We start from the raw sequence: 27,832 nt of genomic DNA, 5'->3' as shown, positions 1-27,832 counted from the left end.
CTCTGCACCTCATATCATGGCATATTCAACAAGAGCAGCAGCTGCTTATGCAGCACATACAACAAATGATCCTCTACAAGAGGTTTGTCGGGCAGCCACTTGGGCAAACCCGGATAGATTTATCAAGTACTGTAAGATGGGCATTTATGCATCTGCAGAGGCAGTCACAGGGAGCTGAGTTCTTTAGTAGGTGCTGCCGTATCATTAAGGGGCATGTACCCTCCCACACAAGAGGTCAGCTTTGGAACATCCCACTTGGGGGTGTCCTGGTGTCCACTGGAGAAGGAACCATTTTACTCACCAAAAAGGTATGTCTCTGGGGGAACCAGGACACTGCCAAGGCCCACCCTGGGATGCAACTTGAGGAAGAATAACAAAAGGAAAATGGGGGGAGATTTAAGGGTCAGGGAACTGACCTAGAAGTTTGCAAGTTCATGTTTCATGTTTGCTTCAGCAAATGCAGTGTTATTTTGAGTCATGATGTTAGTTTTATAAGAGTAATACTTTCAAGCTTGGCCAGACTGCAAACTGTTACTCCGTGGGAGGGGCTAAGGTGAGAGTCCTTTGGAGTATTAACTCTTTCCTGCCTCAAGCAACAGGAGAGGAAGACAATATCCCACTTGGCAGTGTCCTGGTGCCCCCAGAGAAACACCTTTCTGGTGACTGGACCGGTTCCTTCTCCTCTCTGCAGCCAGCTTGGGGAGATCTGACCCTACAACACTGCAAATTGGGTGCAGGCTTCAATGGTTTTTTTCAAGCATGAAAACTCATCACAATGGATCAGTGGATGTTTTTATTTATCTATTTATATAATTTCTATCCTGCCCTTTCAAAGCAGCACAGGGCAGCAAATATCAAAATGTTAAAACATTACAATTTAAAATGAAATAAAAGTGTATTTAAAATCTAAAAACAATTTTAAAAACATCTAAAAACAACATTTAAGCACATTTCAAAACATTTAGAGCACGTAGAACAATTTAAAACCCAATCCAGTGTGGCTACAAGATAGAACTGAAGACCTCACTTCCAACTTTTCTTCCTGTTGTCCCCTGTGTCCAGCTGTGCATCAAATAGAGGCATAGTGCTGGAGGTTATCAAACACCTGTTGGGCATAGCTGCCTTCATACTGGTCTGGGCAAGAGAGGCCTTCTCCAGCATCTGCTTCATCTTTTTCATGCTGAAGATGGGTGAATCCTTGCAGACCATTTTAATTCCTCAGCAGGTTTGTGGTGTACAGGAAGTTTTGGGTGGTGACTCTGATGTCCATCAGAGAGGCCCTGCAAGTGGTGGACTTCCTGTCATCCACAGATCTCAAAGAGGTCTACCTACATGTTCCCATCTATACAAACCATGAAAGACTTCTGGAGTTCATCTGCAGAATTCAGCACTTCCAGGATTGTGCAGTGCCATTTGGACTAGCCTCAGCCCCACATGTCTTCATGAAAATCATGGCTGCCCTGGAGTTCCACCTTTACCTCCAGGGTATCCTTATTTATCCATACCCAGATCATGTACTGGACAAGTCTTATGAACAAGTTCAGTGGGACCTTCAAATGACTCTTGCATGTCTGAAAGATTATGGATTTCTTGTCAACAGTGACTACTTAGCACCTAAGCATTTTGGGAAGTTACTGGACACCAGCACCGATCAGAACTCATTGTCAACAGAAAGGGTCAAAAAGATTTAAGTGGTGATGCATTCCTTAATGGCAGAGCAATCAGTAGATGTGATGCATCAGGCAGAAGTCTTCAGTTTACTGTATCAGCAATTCAACTTACCCTATGAGGTCACCACCATATGCACCTGGTACAGTGGGTGCTTCTGCTGCACCATTTGACTCTCATTGACAGTTACTAGTGCAGATTCCAATGTCAACACAAATGTGATCTTCCATGCACTGATGGCACATCTGCATAGAGACATGCCCATCATTTTGATGGATGATAACCTTCAGGGCTCATTGCAATGCCGAGTTCATACAAGGCTAATTATTTCCCAGAACAGTCATGGAACACTTCTCTTAAATTGGGTCAAACAGGATCTCCAATAAGCACATCTGTGGAGATCTGAATGTGCAAGCAACTAACTGAGTCAGGGGAAGGTCCTGCCATGAAAGTGGAAGTTATCAAAGAAAGTATTCCAGCACTTGCAAACTCAGTTTGTTCAAGTCCTGGTGGGTCTCTTTGCATTGGACAGGAATCAATTTCCACTGATTCCTACTTCATCAATTCCCACTGATTCCTACTTCATCAATTCCCACTGACACTTATTTGCTTGATACCAAACTGTCAGAAGAGGCAACAGATGCCCTCTTGGTCCCATGCCTGCTCAGGTGCTAAGTAAGCCCAGGGAGGAGTAAGTTTAAGTAATCCTAGTGGCCCCCTTCTGGCCATGGTGGCTGTGGATGTCGGAGGTGTCCCTGTCATGGCATCTACCTCAATGACCAGATCTTCTGTTGAAAGGCTCTCTTCTTTACCTGGACCAGGATATTTGTAGTTGACCGTATGGAAGTTGAAAGGTAGTGTTAAACAGGGTATCCAATCAAGGGATAAACCTTCATAGAATTGTTCAATCCTGCTTCAACTTACTGAGCAGCTGCCCAGTGGAATAGGGAGCAAAGCATGACCAATGGAAAAACCACAAACTCAAAATTGTAACAGAAACAAATACTCCGGTTTATTGATGTACAAAGCTTAATACTATCATAGGACTAATAGAAAATAAAACAGATACTGCTTGGATTCTCTTCTGTGCTGTCAAAATCATCACTGAAGCCCTTGAGCACTCATCCATTGCTAAAATGTTTCCTGATGTGTACTTCTATATTGTGCCCTCCAGCACAAGTTTCTGACTTGGGACTTACACAAAGTGTTGTTAGCTTTGCAAAAATTTGAGCCATTGAAGTCCATATCACTCTGTCTGATGTCCCTCAAAGTTCTATTTTGGGTGGTGATTACATCTGCACATAAGAGTATCTTTTGCCAATTCCCTTCCTGTCATCTGGAGAGGACATGGCATTCCTTAGATGTAGAGCAAGGCTCTTAAAGTTTACATTGCTAGAACTAGATTTTTAAGACTGACACTTTGTGTCTTTCCACCCAACACTGGAAAAAAAGATCTTCCGTGTTGTTCAGGTGGAATAAGGTATGTATCGCTTAGCTTACAGATCTTTGAAATTGCCCATCCCACTTCAAGCTTCAGCCCATCCTCCCAGAGTAATTGCAGCTTTAGCAGCTTTTTCAACCAATGTTCCTCTTTATGAGAACAGAAAAACTGCCACATAATTTTTGCTCAGTACTTTCAGTAAGCATTATCAAATGAACCAGTACACCCTGGCTGAAGCAGCATTTAGCATGCAGGTGCTACTGCACATCTTGACACAGACTTAGGTGACCATTCAAATTCCCATCCAGATAATATTTAGCTGTAGCACATCCCACATGAGGACCTTCATCACCCATGAGAGAAGGAACTGTTACTCTTACCTGAGAGGTGCTTCTCCGTGGGTGATTAAAGGTCCTCATGAATGCACCCTCTAGGTGTTTCTGGCTGCCAGTCTGCCATGGGTGCCCACCGGGGTGATACTGTTAGCTTACTCAGTTGGTACCAGGTCACACAGCAGTTAGATATTTGGGGGTTCTTCTGTTTTCTCTTTTGTTCTATGGTTTGTGAGAGGTCTTTTAGTTTAGCCATGAAGCAAACTGAAACCTGTGGGGGAGGGAGAGCCAGCTAATTCCTCTGAAGTTCAGTGTTTCCTGGGTTCGAATGGTAGGGGGAACTAAAACCTGTATTAAGACCTTCAGTCATAGAGGAACACCTTTTTGGTGAGAGCAGCAATTCCTTCTTGCTTTTCTAGCCCCCTGAAAACCTCCAAAAATGGGGAGCTGCAGGGGCGGAGGAGAAGAAAGAGAAGCCCCTTTGCATGAATGGATGCTACACTGGGTCTCACCCAAGATTTGGGAATTTGTTTAAGTTGGAAAAATTTTGAGATCAAAAGAAATAGAACAAAGACAAAACAATTTCATAACAAAGGGGGGTGTTTTATTGACTACTGGAGAAAGAATTTGTTGCTCCCAAATATGCAATATGGCTTTTCAGTGTTTTAAAAATCTAATAGATTGTTTTTATGTTGTTTCTCTCTCTTCCCCCTTCCTCTCTCTCTCTCCTCATCCTTTTTAAATATAGTGACGGAGGGATGTATCTAATGTAAGTCATATGTAGAGTAGAATGATTGAAATTAATGAACCTGACTAAATCCATTCATTTCAATTGGTCTACTGTGAGTAGAACTTTGCTGGATACAGCCCACATAATGCATATTATCACTGCTTAATGTATATTAATATATTTACCTTTAAGGTTTTTTTTCTGAGTTTGTATTGGAAGTTTATGCTCAATAATTATACAAAGAAATCAATGAGTTTTATTTTAAGGAAACATGGTTAAGATTTGGCAACAAGTAATAACTGGTTTTCATAATTTATAAATGAGACTTTTCAATGCATGTCGATGGTTGCATATCTGATCATAAAGTAACAACTGCACACAGTTTAGGGCTGCAAAAAGTAATCTCAAAAGTTACTAAATGTGTTTTAAAATCTTTCTGATAATTGAATAATTGACAGAGGGATTTTACTGTGGAGGTAAAAATATAATTTTTGCCATTTCACTGTCTTTGCAATGGGATAGCAACTATACTGCTTGGAGACCAAGCCGCTCCTTCCTCTGCAGTGCATTTCAGATGCAAACAGCTTCCTGATACTAGCAAAAACCATCATGGCAAGAACAGATTTCCCATTCTAGATCAGCAAGACATGTATTCTTGCTAAAGTTACTGGTGTTTCTTTCTTGAAATGTTTTAATTCTTGAACATACCGTATGTTCATACCATGTTATAATGGGGCAAGAAACTATCATGCCTTCTTAATTATTAAGTGTTATTTTTATAATTACTAAGTCTCCAATCCTGTGTACATTTTCCTTGGAATAAGCCCCATCAGACAGCATAGGACTAACATCCGGTAAATGTGCATAGGATTGTTGTAATGTTGTATTTCATTTATATACAACTGATTTAATAATTCTGCATGTGTCTGGTTTATTTTGTTGGGCTTTAAAGACAAATATATTGTTTCCGTAGTTTGACAATTTTTAATTCCTTTGCAGGTATTTTAAGGTCCTAATTCAAGAGATGGATCTCCGATTAGATCTTGGGTTCCTTTATGCTTTGGCTGATTTCTTTACACTTGCTGATGAAGTGCCCAAAGACCAAGAGGTATGAGTTGTTATTACATGAAAGAAATGTTCAATGTAGTAAAAAGCAACAAACCATAATGTGTATCAGCTCAGTTTTTTCAAAGACTATATTGAATATTATGTACCAGATGGTGGTTAAAATGAAATGTGGGACAGATATTCCATCATACACATAAACAAGGTCAACAACTATTTGTCATCATATAAGAACATGAAATATTTGTACACCTTGATATCAACCCAGAAGGTCCTTTATAAGAAATTCAATGAAATAAATCTGACAGAACATAGTCTTGTATTACATTGTATTGCCAAAAAACTAATCATATATAATTTAGCTTTAAGAATTATGGGTTTGATATTAATACATTTGCAGATTGAGCTTTTCAAAAGGGATGTAGAAGTTGTACAGGAGGAACTGAAGAATATATCATCAACAGATACATCACAAATCAGCTTATATGAGTATTTTCATATTTCTCCAATCAAGGTATGTGCATGTTATAACTGTAATGTTTGTGTATATAAGTACATGCCAGGGAACAAGAGTGAAGATGAAATGAGATTATATTAATGCATGAAACCCGACTCCCTAGTTTATTCAGACATTCTGCCACTGGACAAAGTCCAGTATCTAGAAGAAGAAAAGAAGTGTGGCAGGTTCTGGTTGCCTTAGGCACAACTTATTATATCATTGGCATGTAGAGGTTACTGTGCATGCCTAATACACTTGGGGCCTGCACTGCAGACAATTACTCACCAATCACCAGAGCTGCTTTCATGCTAGTTTACCCTGGAATTGCCACTCTTAATTTTTTCCCTTTTTATGAAGAATTTACATGACATTCTTCTTTTGAGGTTCTTGAACATCAGGAATATAAATACTTTGCTGACAGGTGTAGATTGCTATAGCATAACCGTTCTTTCTTTTTTACAGCACAACTGTTCTGCCTTTTTTGACGTGTGTGACATTTGAGATGGTTAAATCCTATTTCCATGCTTCCATGTATACTTTACTGTTACCTTTCTAGTTAGCATTAGGCTCCATTTTAACAGCTTGTTTATTTTTAATTAATCTTTTAATAATAATGGGAGCAGGGGGTAACAAGAATCTCCCTCACTCAGACAGCTTGTACGAGGTTCTGTTTCTTTGTTCTTGAACTAACAATCTCACAGTTCATGATGAACTGAGCAGTTAGGGAGATGGGATACTAAACTGCCTAGAACTTGGAGGGTGGGGGAGCAGAAGCAGGGATGATCCTACAGCAGCACTGATTGTGCAGAGATTTGGAAAATCTTATCTCCAGAAGCTGGAAAGTGTAAGGGGAATGTGGTTTGCACTGAGTCATGGAGAAGCAGAATCCTTTCACTGCTTCGCAGGGTTCTCCATAACTCAGTGCTGCCTCAGAGTCATCAAAGCTCTCGCCCACCTCAGCACCAGTAAGACATCCCAGCTTCTGGAACAAGCAGCAGGTGGAAAAATCTGCTGCAATCAGGAGGTAATGCCTAATGGAGTTAAGCCCCGATCCCTTCACTCTCTTTATAGCCCAACCACAGTAATGATAGACCCTCCGTGGCGCAGAGTGGTATGCGGTGGTAACGCAGCCGAAGCTCTGCTCACGGCCGGAATTCGATTCCAACGGAAGGAGGAAGTTGAATCTTCGGTAAAAGGGGTCGAGGTTCACTCAGCCTTCCATCCATCTGTGGTCAGTAAAATGAGTACCCGACATATGCTGGGGGGTAAAGAAAGGCCGGGGAAGGAACTGGCAATCCCACCCCATATATACGGTCTGCCTAGTAAAACGTTGCAAGACATCACCCTAAGAGTCAGAAACGACTTGCACTACAAGTGTGGGGACACCTTTACCTTTACAGTAATGATATTTTTTAAAACAAATCTTTCCTGTTCCTCGACAATACAATTACAGCCCTTCTAGCCCATGAAGGGAAGGAATTTGTGCTGCATATGTTGCTACAGCCAATCACTCTGCCAAGTGCTGCTGTGGGAGCTGTGCCCCAACAAGGAGGGAAAGGCTAGGTTCAACAGAGTCTTTCAGATTCCTAGCCAGAGCAACCCCTGTGTGTTTGTTTGAATTTCTAGCTCAGCACCTCAGCATCTCTTCCCACCAAGGTCTGAGCACCTTACTACATGTTTGAATGTTAAGCCAAGTAGACCAGTTTGATTCAGATTTTAATGCTGGTGGCTAGAGAAGGCTGCAATCCTAAGCACACAGTACAGTTGTTAAGTCCCATTCCATTGAATAGGATTTAGTTCTGAGTAAACATAGGATCTCACTTTAAGGCTGAAATTCTTGGTCAGGAATACTGTCCCACTTTTGCTTTTGTAACTGTAATGAAGCTAAGTTTATTTACAGTTCTGATCCAGCTGATCATGCATGACTAGAGATGTGAAGGATAAGTAAAATGGGGGGATCCATTTCCCCCCTGAATTTTCCTCGTTTTCTAAAAAAATGGGGGGGAGGCTGAAAAAAACTAGAGCGGGGGGTGTCAAATTTTTCTTTTTTTTCCTGGGCCTTCACATCACTATGCAGGACCAATGCCTCAGAAGTGTAAACTCACTCTAATGTGGAAGCACTCCAGGGAACAAAAGTCCCAAGCCCTCTAATAAGAGAGATGCCCAGCAGCATGTATCTCTCTCCCAAGGTGTCATTTATGCCATGGTTTGAAGAAGATCTTTCCTGCTATTTCTTACCTTCTTCAAACCCCAGTAAAAATGAAACAAATACCAAATGACTTGGAAGAGTGAGGTGGTTGAGAGCAGGCACAAATAATTATTTATTCTCCAACAGAGTGACTCACACAATAAATATGAATAAGCCAAGTCAATATTTTTGGACAGCTGAGTCTGATAATCTCATCCTCTTCTATGATTATTACTGCCAAGCATTTGGCAATGATGATGAGCAGAGGAGAGATCCTTACAATGCTCTCCTCTCCATCATTTTTGATCCTTGCACAGAGACATGTAGGCATAGGCAATTATTATTATTATTATTATTATTATCATTTATTAGATTATATCCCACCATTCCTCCCAGTAGGAGCCTAGGGCGGCTATTTTAATATTGTACATTAGTTTTGTCCCAAAATATGTGTATTTCAGTAAGTTGTTCAGCTATTTTAGGTTGTTAGGCATTTCACTTTTTATTTGTTTATTACATTTATATCTTGCCTTTTTCCAAGGAGCTCAAGATTAGCATACATGGTTCTCCTCCTCCGTATTTTATGCTCACCAACTCTGTAAGGTAGATTTGGCTGAGAAACAGTGGCTGAACCAAGGTCACCCAGTGAGCTTCATGGCCAAGTGGGAATCCGAACCCTGGTCCCCCAGATTCCAGTCAAACAGTCTACACCACACTTGCCAAGACTGTATTTTTGTACAATATTGTAGGTTAACATTTTTATCAAGTTGACTTCAGTTTAAGATACTGTAAGGTAATGACCAAAATGGAGACAATAGTCAAGAAATCAGAAGAAGGCTAGGGAGGACAGCTATGAGAGAACTAGAAAAGGTCCCTCAAATGCAAAATTGTATCACTGAATACTAAAGCCAGGATCATTCAGACCATAGTATTCACAATCTCTATGTATGGATGTGAAAGTTGGACAGTGAAAAAAGCAGGTAAGAGAAAAATCAACTCATTTGAAATGTGGTGTTGGAGGAGAGTTTTGCGGATACCATGGACTGCAAAAAAAATAATAATTGAGTGTCAGAACAAATTAAACCAGAACTGTCACTAGAAGCTAAAATGATGAAACTGAGGTTATCATACTTTGGACACATAACGGGAAGACATGATTCACTAGAAAAGACAATAGTGCTGGGGAAACAGAAGGGAGTAGAAAAAGAGGAAGGCCAAACAAGAGATGGATTGATTCCATAATGGAAGCCATAGGCCTGACCTTACAAGATCTGAACAGGGTGGTTCATGGCAGATGCTCTTGGAGGTCACTGATTCATAGGGTCGCCATAAGTCGTAATCGACTTGAAGGCACATAACAACAACAACAAGGTATAGTCTGCCCGTTATTATCATAACAACAAAAACATTTTTAAGCTCTGGGATGGTATCCCACATACTATTGGTGTTCTCCATATGTTTATGTTTCCCCCTTTCAGTTACACTTAAGCTTTTCACTCAGCACTGCTGGAGAAGATAGCAACAAGGAAGAGAGAAGCAAGGAGCTAATTCCATTTCAGTCCTTAAACCTCTTGTTAAAGAGTATCGGGGCCACACTCACTGATGTGCAGGATGTTGTTCTCAAGTAAGTAGAACAGACTGACCCAGTTAATTTTAATTAGAATATTACATATAGTTTGTTTTATTTTGCCTTTTCATTTAATTTACTTTTTCTAGGTTGGCATTCTTTGAGCTCAACTACCACTTTTGTACCACACAACAACTACAGTGGGCTGTTATTATGCATTATTCGAAACAGGTTAGTATAACATTAAATTAACATAAACAAACCATTTGGCCATTCTTTCTATGTAGATGGAACTGTATATTTTGTGCATAGTATGGATTAAAAGCAAGGTGCGATGCATACCTTTCTGGAGACCCAAGATTAGTGATGGGCAAGTGTTCTCTCCACATCAGATTGGCTTGGAAATAAGCTGAACCCAATGGGAAATAGCTTGGCTTATTCTTGAGCCAAACCAAATCCAGGCCCCTAACACCCTCCTCCATTCCCTTTAAACAGTGCATATTCAACTGAGGAAGTATCAACGTAAGTGCTTCAGCCAGTCAGGAGTAGGAAGGAGAGAGGCAGACCCCAGTGACTATTGGGATATTTTGCAAAGGTGAAACAATGGCAGCAGACAATGCAAAAACATTTATTCAGGAGACATTTTGGGTTGAGTTACTGCCAAAGCTTGCCACATCTGCAACATCTACAGCTTTTGAGAAAACTTTTTTTTTTTGTTCCATTCAGATTTGCAGGGAAACAAATACTCCTGTGAAAATGGAGGTGAAGGATTCTCTCTGTTTCTATGCAAACATTTGTCCACTTCTTCAGTACCTAAATAAAAATTGCTGTGTGGGGAAGTCCTTTTCACAGCTAGAAAAAAATGTTCACAAAATGTTGCTATATTTCAGCTTAGCTCTGTTTAAAGGTAGAGCTAGAATTCATAAAATAGCCCAAATATCACACTAGTTTCATGTAAATGTTGTGTATGTGGGCATCTGCATTCACTGAAATAATATATAAATAAGTAGCTCATTTTATTATTGTTCAAGACATTGTGATTTATAATTCTCAAGAATATATCCATAATCATGGAGGTTTTCGCCACTGACACTTATGAGCTCTTCTGCCACATTTTGCGTTGTTCTTCTGAACCCAGATATGGTGCCCACGTAGGCAAGATGTGACTCACTGGAAAGCAAGAAGCAGCCTTCTCTAAATATAGTACACCTGTAATTCTATTTTTCTTCCTATTATCTGTGTTTGTGTTATTTACTACTGTATGCATTATACAATTTGGTGGGAAATAGTTCTACTTAAGTTTTTAGCAGTAAATAGATAATGCAGTTAAAATCTTAGCTGTGTAGACAGATTCACAGAAATGAGTCATTTGTGAATTCATTCTAAGAATATTGAAATTATATGCCATTAAAATAATAAATTTTCATGTAACATATTAATTTCAAAATATTTTCATTTTAGGCTATTAAGCAAATGTATGTTCTTATTCTTGGCCTGGATGTTTTGGGCAATCCATTTGGATTCATAAGAGATTTGTCTGAAGGAGTTGAAGCTTTCTTCTATGAACCTTACCAGGTGTGTTCTTTATCTAGTTTTCCATCAGGCCAATCTAAGATTGGCTGTACCAGTATTTTAATATTTACAGCCACTTCAGATGAAATTTTACCAAAAGTACAGAAAGATACTGAGTTTTCAAAGGCCTAATCACTGTGGAGAGGAAGAATTTGTGTCAGCTGTCTATCCATTCCAAGAGCATTCCATCTAATCCAGCTCTTCAGTATAGTTTATAAAAGTGGTACAACATTAGAGGGAACAGGCCATTCTGAATTTGCACTGAAAATTCTGTTACATCCTTTCCAATTTCTTCTGCTGTGGTTCCTAGATAGATTTTCATCTCTGAATCCATTAACTGGTTCTGTTAATGTTTTCCCCAGGTAGCATGCCATCAGGCGGGTATTAGCGCCACCGAGGCTGTTTTCACACATGGGGCTAATAGCACTAGTTTAACAGATTAAAAATCTAGCGCTTCGTTCCGGATTTCAAAAATCCCTTTCACACTGCAGTACCAATTTAGCAGCATTTCGCGCAATGGTCTTTCACACAGCACTCTCACCTACCGCAGCCGTTAGAAGACTGCTTCTTTTCCCGCCTTTTCTATTCAAAAGCTCTGCTTGTTCCTTCTGCGTGGGGGAGGGGTTTAAAAGAGTCGCGATCAGCTGAGAGGCGCGGTAGCACAGCAGCAGAGGCTTGGTTGAGCACAAGCAGCAGCAGCACAGGCTGAGCGAGGGCTGCATGCTGGGAGGGCTGTTGGTAAGGGCGGGAATGCACTGCATGCTGGGAGGGCTGTCACGTGAGCAGCGGCAGCTAGCGCAAAACTCCCGCAATATTCCGGGTTCCCAGCCTGCTATCAGAGTTTTTGTGGTATCATTTATTGTGGAAATTAGCGCTAAACTTCCACTACATTCCACCAGAATTCCAGAGCTACCCGTTCTGTCGTGTGAAAGCTCAAATTTTATGCGCAGTTTAACAGGAAGTAAAGTGTCAGAATAACGGAATAAAGTGCAGTATGAAAGCACCCCTAGTGTCCAAAGGCTGGGATGCTCAGGAGTCAAGACTTCTGATGCTCCTTCTGGTGTGATCTCAGTCCATTCCTGCCTTTGTCCTAGGTTAGATCTTTCTGCCTTAGCTCTTGTGAGTTCATTCCTTTACTGTGTTCTCTATTTCTGTGTTCCTCTTTTTTGTCGGTATTCTGTTCTCTCCCTTACTTGCTTGTTGTTAAAAAGAAAAAAAAAGTTGTCAATACAGCTGGCCTTTCTTCTCAGGCTTGCCCAGCAGCCATGCGGCTACTGGGGGTTCTCTCCTCTTAGCATCTCCCTCCCTCTCCTCAGCCGCCTCCTCCTTCCTGCACGCTGCAGAGATTGCTGCTGCGGCTTCATTCATGGCCACACGGTCTCTTTTCCTGACCGCCATTTTGTCTCCCCTATCGCCTCTTGCCCCTGTTTTGGCTCTACTGCCTGTGCTTTCTTCCTTTCCTCCTCAGACAAGACAGATGTCTAGGCAGTAATAAAAAAAATTAAAAAGGTTTTGCCACACTTTGGATTCATTTGGCTCTTGGCTGAGTTTAGAGGTCAAACCGCTCCCCTCTATTGTGTGTGGTTCTTTTTGACCTTGGCTGCATTTCTTGGCTGCATTTAGAAGTCAAACCGCTCCCCTCTACTGTGTGCGGTTATTTTTGGCCTCACTAATCCACCGCACCCCTCTACATGTGTGTTTATTGATTAATCAGACATCTATCCATATAACACCTGGTACCGCTCCCCTCTACCTTGTATGTGTAACCATGACTGGGCCATCCTGTGCTGTTTTTATGGATATCACTATTGAGGCACAGCACAGTGATATGCAGCAGCAGCCATCTCAGCAGCCATCAGTTCCATTCATCTCATGGTCCGCATCAGAAGGAATTCCACTGGGAGGAATGTTGACCTGCAATTTGGGCGTCACCTTGTGTGCACAGTTCTTCCTATGTGTGATATCTTGGTCACCTCAGGCCCTCAGGTAAGCAAGGCAGCCATGCTTGGGCCTTCTAATTGCACCAGAGCAGCAATGTTTGGTGCGGACGCTGCTTGTGGCTGAGAGAAATTGGCAGCGCTTTATCACTCTCTGCTGCTTTTGGTGTACTAGTCTGTCTAGTGATTGTAGAAAAGGTTTAGCTTTTCCACTCAGAACCCTGAGGAAAGGGCCTAACTTGCTACTTAGAATCCTTGGGCAGAGATGTGGCATAGACCTCTGCTGAGGAGGTTTCATGCCAATTTTATGGTCCTAGTCTGTCCAGTGACTGTGGAAAGAGCCTAGCTTTTCCATTCAGAACCCTTGGGTAGAGATACAGCATAGTCTTCTGCTGAGGAGTTTTCCTCCCATTTTTATGGTACCTCTGTTCCCATTTGGTCCTAGTCTGTCTAGTGACTGTGGAAAGGGCCTAGCTTTTCCTTCAGAACTTTTGGGCAGAGACGTGGCATAGCCCTTGGCTGAGAAGTATTTCCACCTTTTTTAATTGGAGGCACTAGAACAGCAGGTTCAATATTTCTAAGAAGCCTGATCCCCTTTCTCCCTAGGCCTGAACATCAGCAGGTCATTTCCAGGGGCAACAGTAAATTAACATGGTGGCTCCTCTGGGGGGGGGCTCAGTGTACTGAAGGCATATGGCTTGCCTCATGAGCTTCAGCTCAAAGCTCCAGTTCTCCCAACCCTCGAACAGCAGCAGGCCATTTCTAGAGGCAACAGTAGAATAATCTGGTGGCTCCTTCAGGGGACTGCATTGTAGTGAGGGCATATGAATTTCCTCATGAGTTTCAGCTCAAAAGCTCCAGTCTGTTCCTCTGAACGGTTGCAGCCTTTCATAACTGTCTGTGTAAATGTTTGCAGCCCTTCATAACCTGGTGAGAGCCAGTGTGGTGTAGTGGTTAAGGTGTTGGACTATGACCTGGGAGACCAGGGTTCAAATCCCCACAGCCATGAAACTCACTGGGTGACCTTGGGCCAGTCACTGCCTCTCAGCCTCAGAGGAAGGCAATGGTAATCCCCTCTGAATACTGCTTACCATGAAAACCCTATTCATAGGGTTGCCTTAAGTCAGAATCGATTTGAAGGCAGTGCGTTTCCATTTTCATAACCTGGTAGGTCCTCTAGGGGCCTCCGTGTAGTGAAGGTATATGGATTGCCTCATGAGCGTCAGCTCAAAGCTCCAGTTTGTTCTGAACAGTTTCAGACCCTCGTAACTGTATGTGTAAACTTTTGCAGGTCTTCATACCTGTCTGTGTAAATTTTTGCAGCCCTTCATAACCTGGTGGCTCCTCTAGGAGGCCTCAGTGTAGTGAAGGCATATGAACTGCCTCATGAGCTTCAGCTCAAAGTTCCAGTCTGTTCCTCTGAACCATTGCAGCTCTTCATAACTGTCTGTGTAAATTTTTGCAACCCTTCATAACTACCTGTGTAATTTTTTTTATTTATCCAGTTACTTCCTTACAGAGGAGGAACTTACTGTCTTCCTGGTGGGACAGCATAAATAAGCTTCAATGCAACGCTCCAGTTTGCTTCTCTGAACAGCTGCAGCTCTTCATAACTGTCTGAGTAAATTTTTGAATTTATCCAGTGACTTCCTTGGAAGTTCTAAGGGTCCCCTTGTTATCCTCCTGGGTAAACGTTGTGGTGACGGGCTGGGGTACTCCCCCTGCCTTTCACCGTCCCAGGAACCAATTTCCCACCCCAGGGCAATTGATCCTGGCAAAATATCCTTCTCTGCCAAGGTTGTGCATGCTCACAACAATACGGCAGGGTAGACACTGCCACCACCCTTCTTGCTGGTTAACCACTCTGAGCCAAAGGGAAACTCAGAGGCCAGAAAACCTACCAGGTACACTCCTTGCCCCCAAAAGCCTTAGGTAAAACACCCCAATTTTACACAGTAGCTGTGGTCAATGGTTAGGACTGGATTCAATACTGACCTTCTCATGAAATGAACATACACTGGTAATAGAAATAAGTTTATTAAAGAATAAAAAAAGTAAAAGAGGTGCACAATTTTAGCCACAAAATAACAAGGACCACACCCAAAGGAGCAAGGTACAACAGAATACAAAAGAGAGTTCAGTCAGAAAATACAAAATAATAAAGTCAAGCTAGCCTGCTCTATACTTACAGAACTAAAAAGACTTGTAGTTGGTTAGCCTTCTCCCCTCTGAGAGATTACAGTCAGGATAGCTGATGGTGAGCTGGATCCCAATCAGGTCACAACAGGTAGGCATGGTAGAACCCAAAAAGGAACAAAACTTAAGAGTTTCTGGCCCATACTTATGGCAAAAAGCCTTAGCAACAGCCGGAGGCAATTAACCAATCAAGGGCTTCACGATGAGGTAAAAAACCTCATCACTCACCAGCCAAATGGTGCATCCTCCCTAAAACTTCCCATGGTTTATGGCCTTGAAGGAACCAGGCCCCTTACTGATAAGAAGGTGTTACTGGGCCTTGTATTTATCTACAGGTGAGGCAGTAAAACTGCCAACTCATGCCTGTCAGCAAAAACCAGCTGTCAACCCCCCAGGATCCAGGCTATCAAAGAGACATCAAAAAGAAAGCCCAACAACTGCCTGCCCCGCAGCCATTCCAGTTGCAGGCTGGCATGACAAACGTAACTCAGCAAGATAACATAAATTAAGCTGTTTGCTCGGTTAAGTCTTGCCCTTCACCAGCAGGTTCCTGGACAACTTAAGACAGTTTAAAATTCCATTTAGCCTTTAGTAAGGCTTACGTTACTGTTTCAATTTGTGTAACTAGACTCAAGGTTACTCACATTGGCATATATGTGCTAAGGTGCAGTTCTCCTGGAAAGTGGTGGTGTTCAGTCAACTCTTGACCTTCATCTGCAGGTCCCTGGGTGACTTATAACAGTTTAAAATTCCATATTAAATTTACGAAAACAATTTAGCCTTTGGTAAGGCTTACTTCACTGTTCAGTTTCTGTAACTTAACTCAAGGTTACACACGTTGGCATATTTGTACAGATATTTGGCTTCCCTCCCTGTATACAGATTAAGCATTTCAGTGATTAAAAAAACATTGATTTTACTCTTTTTATTTTGACAAGTAGTCTCTCTGGACTGGTTACTGCACAGGTACTTAGTCAGAATATGTCCCTGGGTATTTACTTTCTGTGGCTGGCTCTCCAGCAGCCCCATATGTCCAGGGGAGGCTTGGAGGCAGGACATGAGTGCAGCAGCATGCTCCCGTGGTTTCGGGAGGCTAGGATTTTCAAGCATTTTGTCCCCATTTATGCAGTCAGAGCTTGTTCCTCATGTCTGGTGACCACTGCTGGCCTTGTCTTCCATGTATTTGCCTTATCTTCTTGGAACCAGCCAAGCTGCTGGCTCCCTCCCTGCATAACTACAGGGTAGCCAGTAAGACAACAGTAAGGCTACCCAATCTGTTGGCTATATCTCTGTGTAACTACAGGGTAACCTTAAGACAATGGTAAAGGTTATGAAGCAACTCCCTAGACTCGTGGCTTCCATGGAGGTGCAATGTTCTTCTTCTTCTGCCAGAAATTCCATAAGGAATTCCGATTGGGAATTCTGAGGGCAATAGTCTCTGAGATGTTTCTTTCATTTTGGAATTCATCAGGTGGTATAACCTTGCAACTGGTTTCCTCTTCAAATAGGAATTTGAATTTTACCAGGTGACCATATGATGGCCAGTCAGCCATGTTTGCTGGAAACTATAAGTTGGAGTTTACTCCACCATGACATCTCCAGTACATCTAGCCATGCTGTTTTGAAGGTCCTCTTTCGCATCCTAGTCAGGGTTGATTGCATGTCCCAGGGGCCAATGAACCTTCCAGACCCGGTCTGGCAATTCAATGGTGCGTCTGAGAACACTGTTTTTTTATGGGAAGCAATTGCCACCATGTTGGTTTGTGTGGTCCCATTTTAACATGTCTGACACATCTCTGCAAATCTACTTAACGCAGTCTGGTCGCACAGTGTTCTCCCAGAAAGTTACACAGCTCAGAGGAATCATTTTGCTGCCCCTCAAGCTTAACATATGGCACAGGCATCGGTCTGCTCTTTACATGGTTCATTCCCCTTGGGGGGTACTCTATTGACGAGTCTTGAAGCAGGAACGACTCCTCTAGTCTCTTAGGCCAGGCATCCCTACCCTCCTGCAGGGCAGAGCATCTCAATGGCGACATGGAATTGGAAGTGGTCCAGCTTAGCAGGCAATAAGTGAGGCCATGGGAGTGCAAACTCTATAACAAGGTCTTCTACCAGTTGCTTGTAGGTTCAGTCCTCCTTCTGCAGACCTGTTCGTCTTGATTCACAACACTCAGCTTTCCCTGCTTCTTCACTAGTTGTCTCAAGATGAAAGCAGAGGCCAACCTTCTCGTGACAGTCTGCTCTATTCCTGGCCTCCTTTACTCCTGATGGGATGGACTGAATATCCTTCTTGTACTGACCTCGCTGGACACTGTGTTCAGTTCTCCTGAGTCTATCCATCATGGACTCGAGGTTGTCAATGAAGCCAGATCTTCTGTCCCAGGCAACCTTTTGGAGTCTGGTCATTTGGCAGTCAGGACATTGGGGGGTTTCTTTCAGGGCAGTCATCGCTACAATCCTGTCCTTCAGGATCCAGATCTACCAGAGGTCATGGGTCACTCCTTCCAAGTGGTGTTCTTCTCAGGGGGAACATTCTGCCTGGTTTGAAGATGAGGCTGAAGCCTAACACTGCATCAGGAGGTTTTGGCCATCTCTTACATTTGTCTCCAAAACAACCTTCACTAAGAGGGCATCCCTTGGTCCTAATTCATTTCATTCCAATCTGGCTCATCCTGTGGAGAAGGCGGAGCATTCATTAGTTGTGCGAGGGGCTCTCTAGGTTTACCTTGTTTGTATCAGGGTCATTCGCTGGCCTGAGTCTCCATCTGTCTCTCTGCATAAGAGATACCAGGGCTTCGTTACATCATGTTTCTTTCCACAAGATCAGTGGCTGTCTTGGCATGGATAACTATGCCTAAACTGCTGTTTGTTCTGTTACAGTTACTCTCCTTCAGGATTCTCTTCTTCATGGCAATCTCCTCTGCCTGCAGAGTTTTTGATCTGGGAGCCTGATCCCTGCCCATCACCTATGTGTTTCACAAGGGCTCTGTAGTGCTAGGTACAGATCTAGCTTCTCCTAAGGTGTCCCCCACCTTCCATTGTAGCCAGGCCATTGTCCTTCCCTTCTTCTGTCCTCATTCAAGCCATCCTCTTGAGAAAGCCTGGCATTCTCCAGATGTTTGTCGAGCCCTTAAGGTCTACCTAGTCAGGACTAGAGACATTTGCATGACAGAATCTCTATTCTTATCCTTTCCTCTGAGGACAGTGGGGTTACCAATTTGATGCTGCCACATTGGCTACATGCCTGCATCACCATGGCCTATTGAGTTCCTTAATGTTTCGGTGCCCCAAAACAGCACAGCTCATTCAACTAGGTCAGCAGCCCCTATGGCTGCCTTAACCAATGCTCCAATTGCAGATATCTGTAGACAGAGTTGCATCTTGGTCTACTCCAAGTTCTTTCATTAGGTACCACAAAGTAAATCATTATGCTTCTGATTGCAAAAGGTACTGTCTTCCTCTTAGGCAGCCTGGGCCCACCCTACTGGGACTGCTTTGGTACATCCCTCCTGATGGCATGCTACCTGGGGAAAATAGACCATTGGTCTTACCTGAAAGGTATCATACCATCAGGTCCCTTTCTTTTTGGGGGGATGTCTATCTTGTTTGAGGGAATGCGACCTGTTTTAAAACACTCAAAATTATTTTTTCCACTGTGGCTAAGGCTGCATTCTCATATTCCTGTTTAACTGGGAGCTGTGGAGTTTTTAGTTGTTTGTGCTGCTCCTTCTAACTAGTTTTGCTTCTGAGTTGATTACGGATCCTAAATGAGAGTCGTCTGGAATAGACTGGGATCACACTGGAAGGAGCATCAGAAGTCTTGACTCCCATGCATTCCTGCCTTTGGACACTAGGTGGTGCTAATATCCTCTTGATGGCTTGATACCTGGGAAAACTACCTTTCAGGTGAGACCAACAGTCCGTTCTATGTTGTAATTCTTTGCTATTCTAGATTAAGGGTAAGGAGCTTGGAAAGGAAGTTTACTGGTAAAACAAAAATTCCCTTTCATCTGACCAACCATCCACCAAAAATTAGTTAGGAATCCCAGTATTAAGTCCCAAGATTTCATACTCTCTACCTGCCACTATTCAGTGGTCCAGAACACTAGAGTATTCTCCTATCTACTAGGAGGCAGTGTCTTTTCTTTGTAGACTGTTTTTTAGATATTTTTCTTTCTTCTATCCAGGGGGCTATCCAGGGTCCAGAAGAGTTTGTAGAGGGAATGGCACTGGGACTTAAAGCCCTTGTTGGTGGTGCTGTAGGTAAGCAATAATTATGCTTACATATGGTTAAAGGCTGCCAAATAATCTTAATATGTTTTACTGTTTGAAATATAAGAATATTTTTTCATAAAATCTTCTATACTAATAGGTGGGTTAGCTGGTGCTGCATCAAGAATAACTGGGGCTATGGCTAAAGGAGTAGCAGCAATAACTATGGATGAAGACTATCAGCAAAAGCGAAGGGAAGCAATGAATAGGCAGCCTGCTGGCCTAAAAGAGGGTATCACGCGAGGTGGAAAAGGCTTGGTATCTGTAAGAAACATCACATATAATATTTTAATGTTTATATGTTAAATGGTCTAGGTCTTGGCCAGATAGCAGAGATGCATCCACAAACTCTGGTAGCTTTTGTCTGCATACATATTTTTCTTTTCATTTACACCAGAACTGGATGGCATGGTGGGGCAGTGGCACTTACCTGCCATCTGACAGCTGAGTCGTTGCTGCTTACCAAGAGGGGGAGGGAAGGTTGGCATGGTGCAGCAGTGACTTGGCTGTTGGAAAGTCAAGTGAGTAGTGCTGTCTCAACACAGTCTCAGCTTCTGATTTACACTCTTATTTTGGTAAAATTGTAAATATTAGCTAAGATTTAGAGTGAATGTTTATGTAGTTAACAGGGAATTCCATCTCAGTTATTTTTATGCTCCAGCACTTACTTTGGCAAATAAATATTACTAAGTTTACAATCTTAAATCACATTGAGAATACTTAAGAAATCCATTTGAATAACAGAATTGTGAGATCTTTTTGTTTTAACTCATAGGGTTTTGTCAGTGGAATAACAGGAATAGTAACAAAGCCAATTAAAGGTATGTTCACTCTCTGTTGAGTTCCTACTGTGTTATCTGAACCTAAAGCTGCTATTTGCTGAGAGATGCTTTGTGGTAAAAAAAAAATCTAGCATGCATGTTGTAGTTTATGATTTATAAACCATGTTTCACCTTCTGCTCATAGGTGAATCAAAACAGAAAAAATAATGTGTGTTTATATTTATTATAAGGCTGACTAGTAATTTCTCCTGTGCATATAAAAGATGCTATCAGGTGGGTAGCTAGCTCCACCTAGCAGTTGAAGGCAAAAGAGCACTGTTGAAGTTTTTTGCAGGTCCGTTCCTGGTCTGTGACTTTCCTGCCTCAGTTCTCTTTTGCCCTCGCCGAACACGGTTGGACTCTCTCTGCCTCCATGGGTTCAGGCCTGTATTGTTTCTTGTGTGCTGTTGTCCTGTTATTTCGTTGATTGGTGTTTTTTCCTGTACTATTTGTTCTGGGTTTTTTGTTCTAACCTTTCCCTTCCAGTTTTTTTTAAAAAGGCCTTGTGTTCCTTCCCCTGGAAGTTTTCTTTGCAGCAAGGAGCCGTCAGCGGGGGGCCCCAACAGTACCGTGAGCCTTTGGCCTCTCTAGGCCACCCACCCACCCCACCGACATCAGTACCATCCCTGTTGGGAGCAAGCCGCAGCAGCAGCCACCTTAACATCCACAACTGCCTTCCCAAAGGCGGCAGGGTCCCCAGCCCACGCCGAGGCTTTTTGCACCCTGTGCCAACGGCCAGCATTTCCTTCCCACGCTTCAGTGGTAGAGGAAAGCGATGCATGGGCGCTATTGTGTCTGGCAACCTGCAACCACCGTCCCCCCCCCAGTCAGAAGAACCAGTGAGGAGGATGGCTACTGCTGCTGGTGGGATCTGCATTTTGCCCCCCCCAAGCCGCCACGTTAACAGCCTTCTAGGAGGGCAGCGGTGATCCTTGCCACCCATGGGTGTGCCCCCCCTTTCCAGCCACAGCTTACACAGGGCCCTTTTTGCCCCTGTAAGCCCCACAGCGTGTTGCTCCCATGGGGAAAGCAACCTGCAAAATGGAGAACCCCTCAAAGAGGATGAAGCCGCTCCCCCCCACACCTGCAGCAGACACAGCGTCGATGCCCTTTCCCAGCCACGCCCCAGGGCAGTCGCTTACTTCAGGGGATCAGTCAGGAATAGTGGTAGCCTGCCCCTCTACTGTCAGGCATGAAGTGGCTGAGGCACAAGTTATGGCGGGCAGGGTGGCTATGGAAGGCAGGGTGCCGGTTACCAATAAAACGAATGGTAGAGACAGGCAACGCCCTATTCAACAGGCGAGGACCCAGAGGAACCTGGAATCCCTATCTGATGAGGAAGACAGTCAGCCTCACCCTTCTTTGGATGCTATTTTTTCCACCACCACCTCTCCTGAAGTCTTCATAGGCTTTTTGGAAGAACCTATCCTTGTGCAACAGATCCAAGGGGGGGGGGGCAAAAGCTCCAGTTTTCTTACTCTCAAGCTCAGCCTGTTCAGTTCCAGCTCTCAGCTCACTCAATACAACAACTGAAGGAACAACTCAGGGATTCCCTCTTAATGGATCTAGCTAGAGATTTGTCATCTTCATCTATTCCTCGAGTTCCTTCCCAGGAAATATCAGCACCCTCACCCTCTCAGGCTCCATCTGGATCACAGCCTTCGTATGGCCAGCCTACAGGCCGCTCAATGGCAACTTGGCTTCCTCCACCAAACTGTGCATCTCCGGATCCCTACGCCACAGCTCAGGGCAGGCACCTTCAACCCCCTGGAACAGACACCTCTTGACCCAGACAGAGACTTAATGATCTTGGATGAAGAGGAATGGAGTGGGGAGTCGGAATCTGGAGATTTCATCCACTAGGATATTTCAGGAGCCATGCTTCCTTCCCCTACTATGCAAGGCATTGGAAGCCCTTACTCTAACTTCAGCAGAGGATCCTCCTGCTCCCTCTACTTCGAGGGTCTCTGCGGTGTGCCCGGATCTGAAACTCAATTCTAGGGTGTTGAAGCTCCCTTCTCTTCTCCCAGAAGTGCTAAAGTTGGAGTTTGACATCCCATTACATTTCAAGAAGTTGGTCTGATAGCCAACAAATATTATACTCTGGAACAGCCTATCATGGACCATCTGAAAGTCCTTCTCATAGACACACCCATTGTGAATTTGCTGAATCAGTCCTTGAATCCAAAGGACTCGGATGCGCACCTTAAGGATACCACTGAGCACAAAATGGATCAGGGGCTTAGGAGGGTGCATGAGATTAGTGCACACTCAATCAGGGCAGCGGCAGCCTTCTTGGTATTTGCTCGAGCCTCCCTCCTCTGGTTGGAAGACCTGCTGGATGACCCACAAGAAGACGCGGCCCAAGTACTCAAGTCTCTGCTCAAGGTCTCTTGGGCAGTTACCTTCATGGCAGATGCATCCATGGATGCCATGCAGTTTGCAGCAAGGTCATGCGAAGAACCCTTTGGCTGCGTCATTGGGAGGCAGACCCTACAGCCCGTTCAAATCTCGCCTCAGAGCCTTATATGGGAGGCAAGTTATTTGGGGATGACACCCTAGCTAACGTCTTGGAGACTAAGGAAAAGAAAAAGTCAATGCCGTCCTCTAGGAAAAGGGATGACAGAAAGTCCTTTCATTGCTCATTCCATCCATATCAGTTGTCTCAGTCCTTTCGAGGCTCAAGGCCGTATGGAAGACCAAAGGATGCCCGCTCCAGCCGTCCCTTCTGGAACAGACAACGCAACCAGCCTAAATCTCAGCACTTTCCCAATCGATCAGGATTTGGGTCCCAGTCATGGGACAATAAACATCAGTTTGCCTCCATCTCGCCAGTGGGGAGTCATCTCCAATGCTTTGCTCACCGATGGAAGAACACGTCTTCAGATCAATGGGTCCTTCTTACCCTTCGGTATGGCCTATGGTTGGAGTTCACTTCTATCCCTCCGGTGAGATTCATTCCATCCTCTCTTTCAGTTTCTCTACTCAAGAGGGCAAGACTTTTGCAGGCAGTTTCCCATCTCATACAGATTGCTGCTATAGAGAAAGTCCCGGCAGGGGAGAGATTTTTGGGAAATTACTCTCTGTTCTTCACTGTCGCGAAAAAAGACTGATCATTCAGGGTGGTACTGGACCTCAAGGGTCTAAACGGATTCTTAAAATACCACAAGTTTCTCATGGACACCTTGCTTTCAGTCAAGGAGGCCCTAAGGAAGGGGGACTTTCTCTCATCAATTGTCCTGAAGGAGGCCTACCTCCACATTCCAATCTTCCCACCTCACAGGCATTACCTTGAGTTCACCATGGGGCAAGACCATTATCAATTCAGGGCTATGCCATTTGGCCTGTCATCTGCCCCCAAGGCATTCACGAAGGTTGTGTTTGCCTCGGTGGCACATCTCAGGACACAGGGCATTCATCTCTTCCCTTACTTGGACGACTTTCTGATTTGCTCCCCATCGCTGCACAAGGCCTGGGAGGACCTCCAGGTCACCTTGGCCTGTCTAAAGGACCATGGCTTCCTGATCAACGAATCCAAGAGTCATCTCTTTCTATCTCAATGCATAATACATCTGGGAGCGACTATAGACTCACAGAATGGCCTCTTAAGGTTGTTCCAAGAAAAAGTCAACAAGATATGCAAAGCAGAGTCAGATGTCCTGTCTTCCAACTCAGCAGATCTAATGAAATTAGCAGCGCTTCTGAGATTGATGGTTTCCACATTCCAAACTACACCATGGGCACTCTTCAGTGGGCACTCCTACCCTTCCAAAGTGACATAGCATCCAGACACCATCGCAGAGTAGCTCTGTTGCCACTGGTCCGGCAGTCGCTGTTGTGGTGGACTCATGAACCCAACCTGTTAACATGTGTTCCATTCCAGGGTCTCCCTCTGACCCTGATCCCGTCAGATGCCAGCCTATCAGGATGGGGAGCCATCTGCGACAGTCAGATGATTCAGGGCACATGGTCAGCACAGGAATCCATACTGCTGATCAATCTTCTTGAACTTTGAGCAGTCCATCTGGCCCTCAGACATTTTGCGGAGGGTAGACGATTAGGGGCGGTGCTCCTCAGAACAGACGTGTCAGCCAAATCTTATTTAAACCATCAAGCGGGCACACGCTCCCACCTCCTCCAGAAGGAAGCCTCTTTCCTCTTCCAGTGGGCGGAGAAGAATGTGGACTCTATAGCATCAGAGTACCTCAAGGGGGAGGACAACAGCCAAGCAGACTGGCTCAGTCAAGAGAAACTGAATCAGGGAGAATGGATGCTTTCATCAGATAGTGGCACGTTTTGGCCGAATTCAAGTGGACCTGTTTGCCACCAGCCACAATCAGCAGGTAAGGAGATTCTTCTCCAGGTATGTGACACCAGAAGCAGAGGGGATAGATTCCTTAACATCCCAGTGGCCTCCAGGCAGACTGTATGCTTTCCCTCCACTAACAGGTATTCCCAGGGTGATCCAAAAACCTCATGCTGAGAGGACAGCAGTTCTACTAGTTGCTCCCTGGTGGTCAAGGAGACCTTGGTTTCCGAATCTCCTCAGACTGTCAGTGGAACCCCCATGGAAAATTCCAGTCAGGGAGGACCTACTTTCTCAAGGCCAGCTTCTTCATCCAGACCCGAAGTGGTTGGTGCTTCATGTATGGAATTTGAACGGAAGCGACTCTAAAAAAAAGGCATTTCACCTCAAGTGCTGGAAACCATAATGGCTTCTAGACGCGCATCCGCTGTCAGAATATACAAATGCACATGGAAGGCCTTCTCATCCTGGTCACAGAAAAAAGGAATTCTTCCTCAGAAAGCAAGGATCAACGATATTCTCTTTCCTGCAAGATGGCTTATCATTGGAACTCAGACCTTAACACCCTGAGGCGCCAGGTTTCAGCCTTATCAGCAATACTCTCCAGACAATCCACTCGGATCTCATCCTTTCATCAAACGTTTCCTCAGGGGGGCAACGATATCAGCACCACCTACAGTTCATCCTTACCCAACATGGGATCTGCACAAAGTGTTAACAGCCCTTCAGAGACCTCCATTTGAACCTTTGAGTCAAGTTTCTCTCTGTCTGCTATCCTTTAAGGTCTTGTTTCTTGTGGCCATTACCTTGGCCCATAGAGTGTCTGAGCTGAATGCCCTATCTGTCCATAAATTATTTTTTTGTGTTTCATAAGGATAGAGTAGTCCTACGCACAGTCCCTTCCTTTCGTCCCAAAGTACTATCTACCTTCTATTGCCAACAGGAACTGGTATTGCCATCCTTCTGTCCTAATTGTGTTCATCCCTCAGAGAAGGCCTGGCACTCTCTTGATGTGAGGAGAGCCCTCAAAGTATATATTTCCAAGACAAAGGCAATTCGGAAAACAGATAATTTGTTTGTTTCCTTTCACCCAGCATCTCTGGGGAATAAGGTGTCCACTTCTACGCTAGCTAGGTGGATCAAGGCATGCATTTCTTTGGCATATGCCTCTGTAAGAATAGCCCGGCCAGCTGGCATAGTGGCTCACTCCACAAGAGCGGCAGCCACATCAGCAGCCTTTTCTCACAATGCCCCCCTAATGGAGATTTGTAGGGCAGCGACATGGGCCACACCTAACATCTTCATTAAGCATTACAAAATAGACGCCTATGCATCAGCTGAGGCAGCCTTTGGAAGGAGAATGCTACAGCACATCCTCTCAGCCCAATAGTAGATGCAGCCCAGCGATTTTCCCACCCTTCATGGGTCAGCTTTGGTATGTCCCACCTGATATCATCTTTTACATGCACAGGAGAAGAAACATTTGGTTTTACCGTGAAATTGGTCTTCTCTGTGCATGTCAAAGATGATATCAGGGCCGCTCCCTAGGAGAGCTGGGCTGCTCTTGTAAGCACTAGTAGGCCTTTGGCAGAGAGTGTATAAGTACTGTTGGTCTTGTCTCTGTCAGTGTGTTTCTATCCAATCTTGCTCATTTATGGGCTTGTCATTGAGAACTGAGGCAGGAATAGTCACAGACCAGGAATGGACCTGCGAAAAACTTCAACAGTGCTCTTTTGCCTTCAGCCACTAGGTGGACCTAGCTACCCACCTGATATTATCTTTTGGCATACACAGAGAAGACCTGGGCTAAGTTAAATAGCCTCATTTATATCTACCTGTTTGCAGCCTGAGATTGGGGTAGTGAAGACATTTTGTTAATTTTGTGGGCAATGGTTTTTGCCCCATTACCAGCACTTATCACACTCCCAGCTGCTGCAGGGGATCATTTTCTCCTTATTCTTTTAACTACAAGACCAGACAGAGTGCTGAAAGTGCTGCTTTCAATCTGGTTTGGATCTTTAGTGATGGGGAGGGATCAGTTTTATGAAACCTCTCATACCTCCCCCTCAATCCCTCCTTTCGAGTAGGAAAAGTTTGTGAAATAACTCTCAGCTCAGCCTTAACTGTAGTAAATCTTGAGAATTTTTTAAAAATCTTTATTTATTTTAAGCTTTATTATTGTTTTTCTAGGAGCCCAGAAAGAAGGAGCAGCAGGTTTCTTTAAAGGTGTTGGAAAAGGATTAGTGGGAGCAGTGGCAAGACCTACTGGAGGAATAATAGATATGGCCAGCAGCACCTTTCAGGGAATTAAAAGGCAAGAATGCATTTATTACTATTGCTAGTGAGCACTACCTGTATAGATTTAGCCATGATAAATAAAATCACTGTGTGATGTCACAAAGCTGTTGCACCATACTGTACAATTTCAGCCATTGTTCGGTAGTTTTCTTTAAACATTGTTAATCAAATTGTCAATGTTGATAACACAGATAATTTAAATAAAACGTCAACTTCATTTTTAAAAAAACAGTTACACTCCATACCAGCACTGATATATTAGAGCATATAACAGATTTCATTTTATAAAACTTATAATTAACTTTAGCTTAAAATATTTACTCTAAACATGAAATAATTTATTATCCTGGAACAAAAATACTTGAAAGAATATAATTTTTATATACTTATGTGTCATTGTGTGTTTCTCAGGTTGACATAGGACACACACATATGAGGGCTAGGACACACATATAGAGGGCTGTGTCCTGTGATTAACCAAGGCAAGAACATGTGGGTTACCTGATTTGCATGTGTTCTCCCCTTTAGGCTCCTCCTTCAGTTTACTCTCTGTCTTTGCTCGAGGCAGATGTATTTCTCCTACTCTTCTCATTTGCATTTTAAACTTAGACTCTTTCTTTTTTGTTGTATTTCCCTCTGCTTCTGCCCCATCTTTGCCTTTTTCCAGCATTTCTTTTACTTAAAAAAACCCTTACCTCTTACTCCATCTTTATAACCCTCCCTTTGTGATGTCATGGTTCACACCAGCAAAAACAAAAACCTCAAAGAAAAAGACACAGCACATGCAAAATTGGCTTTTCTGACTCCTTTCGTACCAATGTTTTTCTGACATTGATCCCCCCCCCCAATGAAGGAGGCCTCCATGTCTCCTCACTCTCAGTTGATGTTTCCTGTGTTCTTCCCCATTGTTCCAGGCTGTTGCCAGGAAGGGGAAGTT

General features: G+C 43.7%; 1 protein-coding gene across 3 annotated transcripts in view; it reads left to right on the top strand.

Annotated features, from left to right (window-relative positions):
- The window catches only part of VPS13A (vacuolar protein sorting 13 homolog A), a 304,094-nt gene that overhangs the window by 249,595 nt on the left and 26,667 nt on the right, over positions 1-27,832 (top strand). For all 3 annotated transcript variants that reach the window (XM_061627500.1, XM_061627520.1, XM_061627510.1), the window contains exons 59-67: positions 5,171-5,279; positions 5,637-5,750; positions 9,402-9,547; positions 9,640-9,721; positions 10,952-11,065; positions 19,386-19,461; positions 19,571-19,734; positions 20,246-20,291; positions 26,788-26,911. In XM_061627500.1, the coding sequence (XP_061483484.1) occupies positions 5,171-5,279; positions 5,637-5,750; positions 9,402-9,547; positions 9,640-9,721; positions 10,952-11,065; positions 19,386-19,461; positions 19,571-19,734; positions 20,246-20,291; positions 26,788-26,911 (975 nt within the window). The remainder of the gene's footprint in view (positions 1-5,170; positions 5,280-5,636; positions 5,751-9,401; positions 9,548-9,639; positions 9,722-10,951; positions 11,066-19,385; positions 19,462-19,570; positions 19,735-20,245; positions 20,292-26,787; positions 26,912-27,832) is intronic.

This window comes from Rhineura floridana, chromosome 1 (assembly GCF_030035675.1).
Source record: "Rhineura floridana isolate rRhiFlo1 chromosome 1, rRhiFlo1.hap2, whole genome shotgun sequence".
NCBI classification, from domain to species: Eukaryota; Metazoa; Chordata; class Lepidosauria; order Squamata; family Rhineuridae; genus Rhineura; species Rhineura floridana.
Note: the sequence above shows the minus strand (reverse complement) of the source record. Positions and strands in the feature narration are given on the sequence as shown.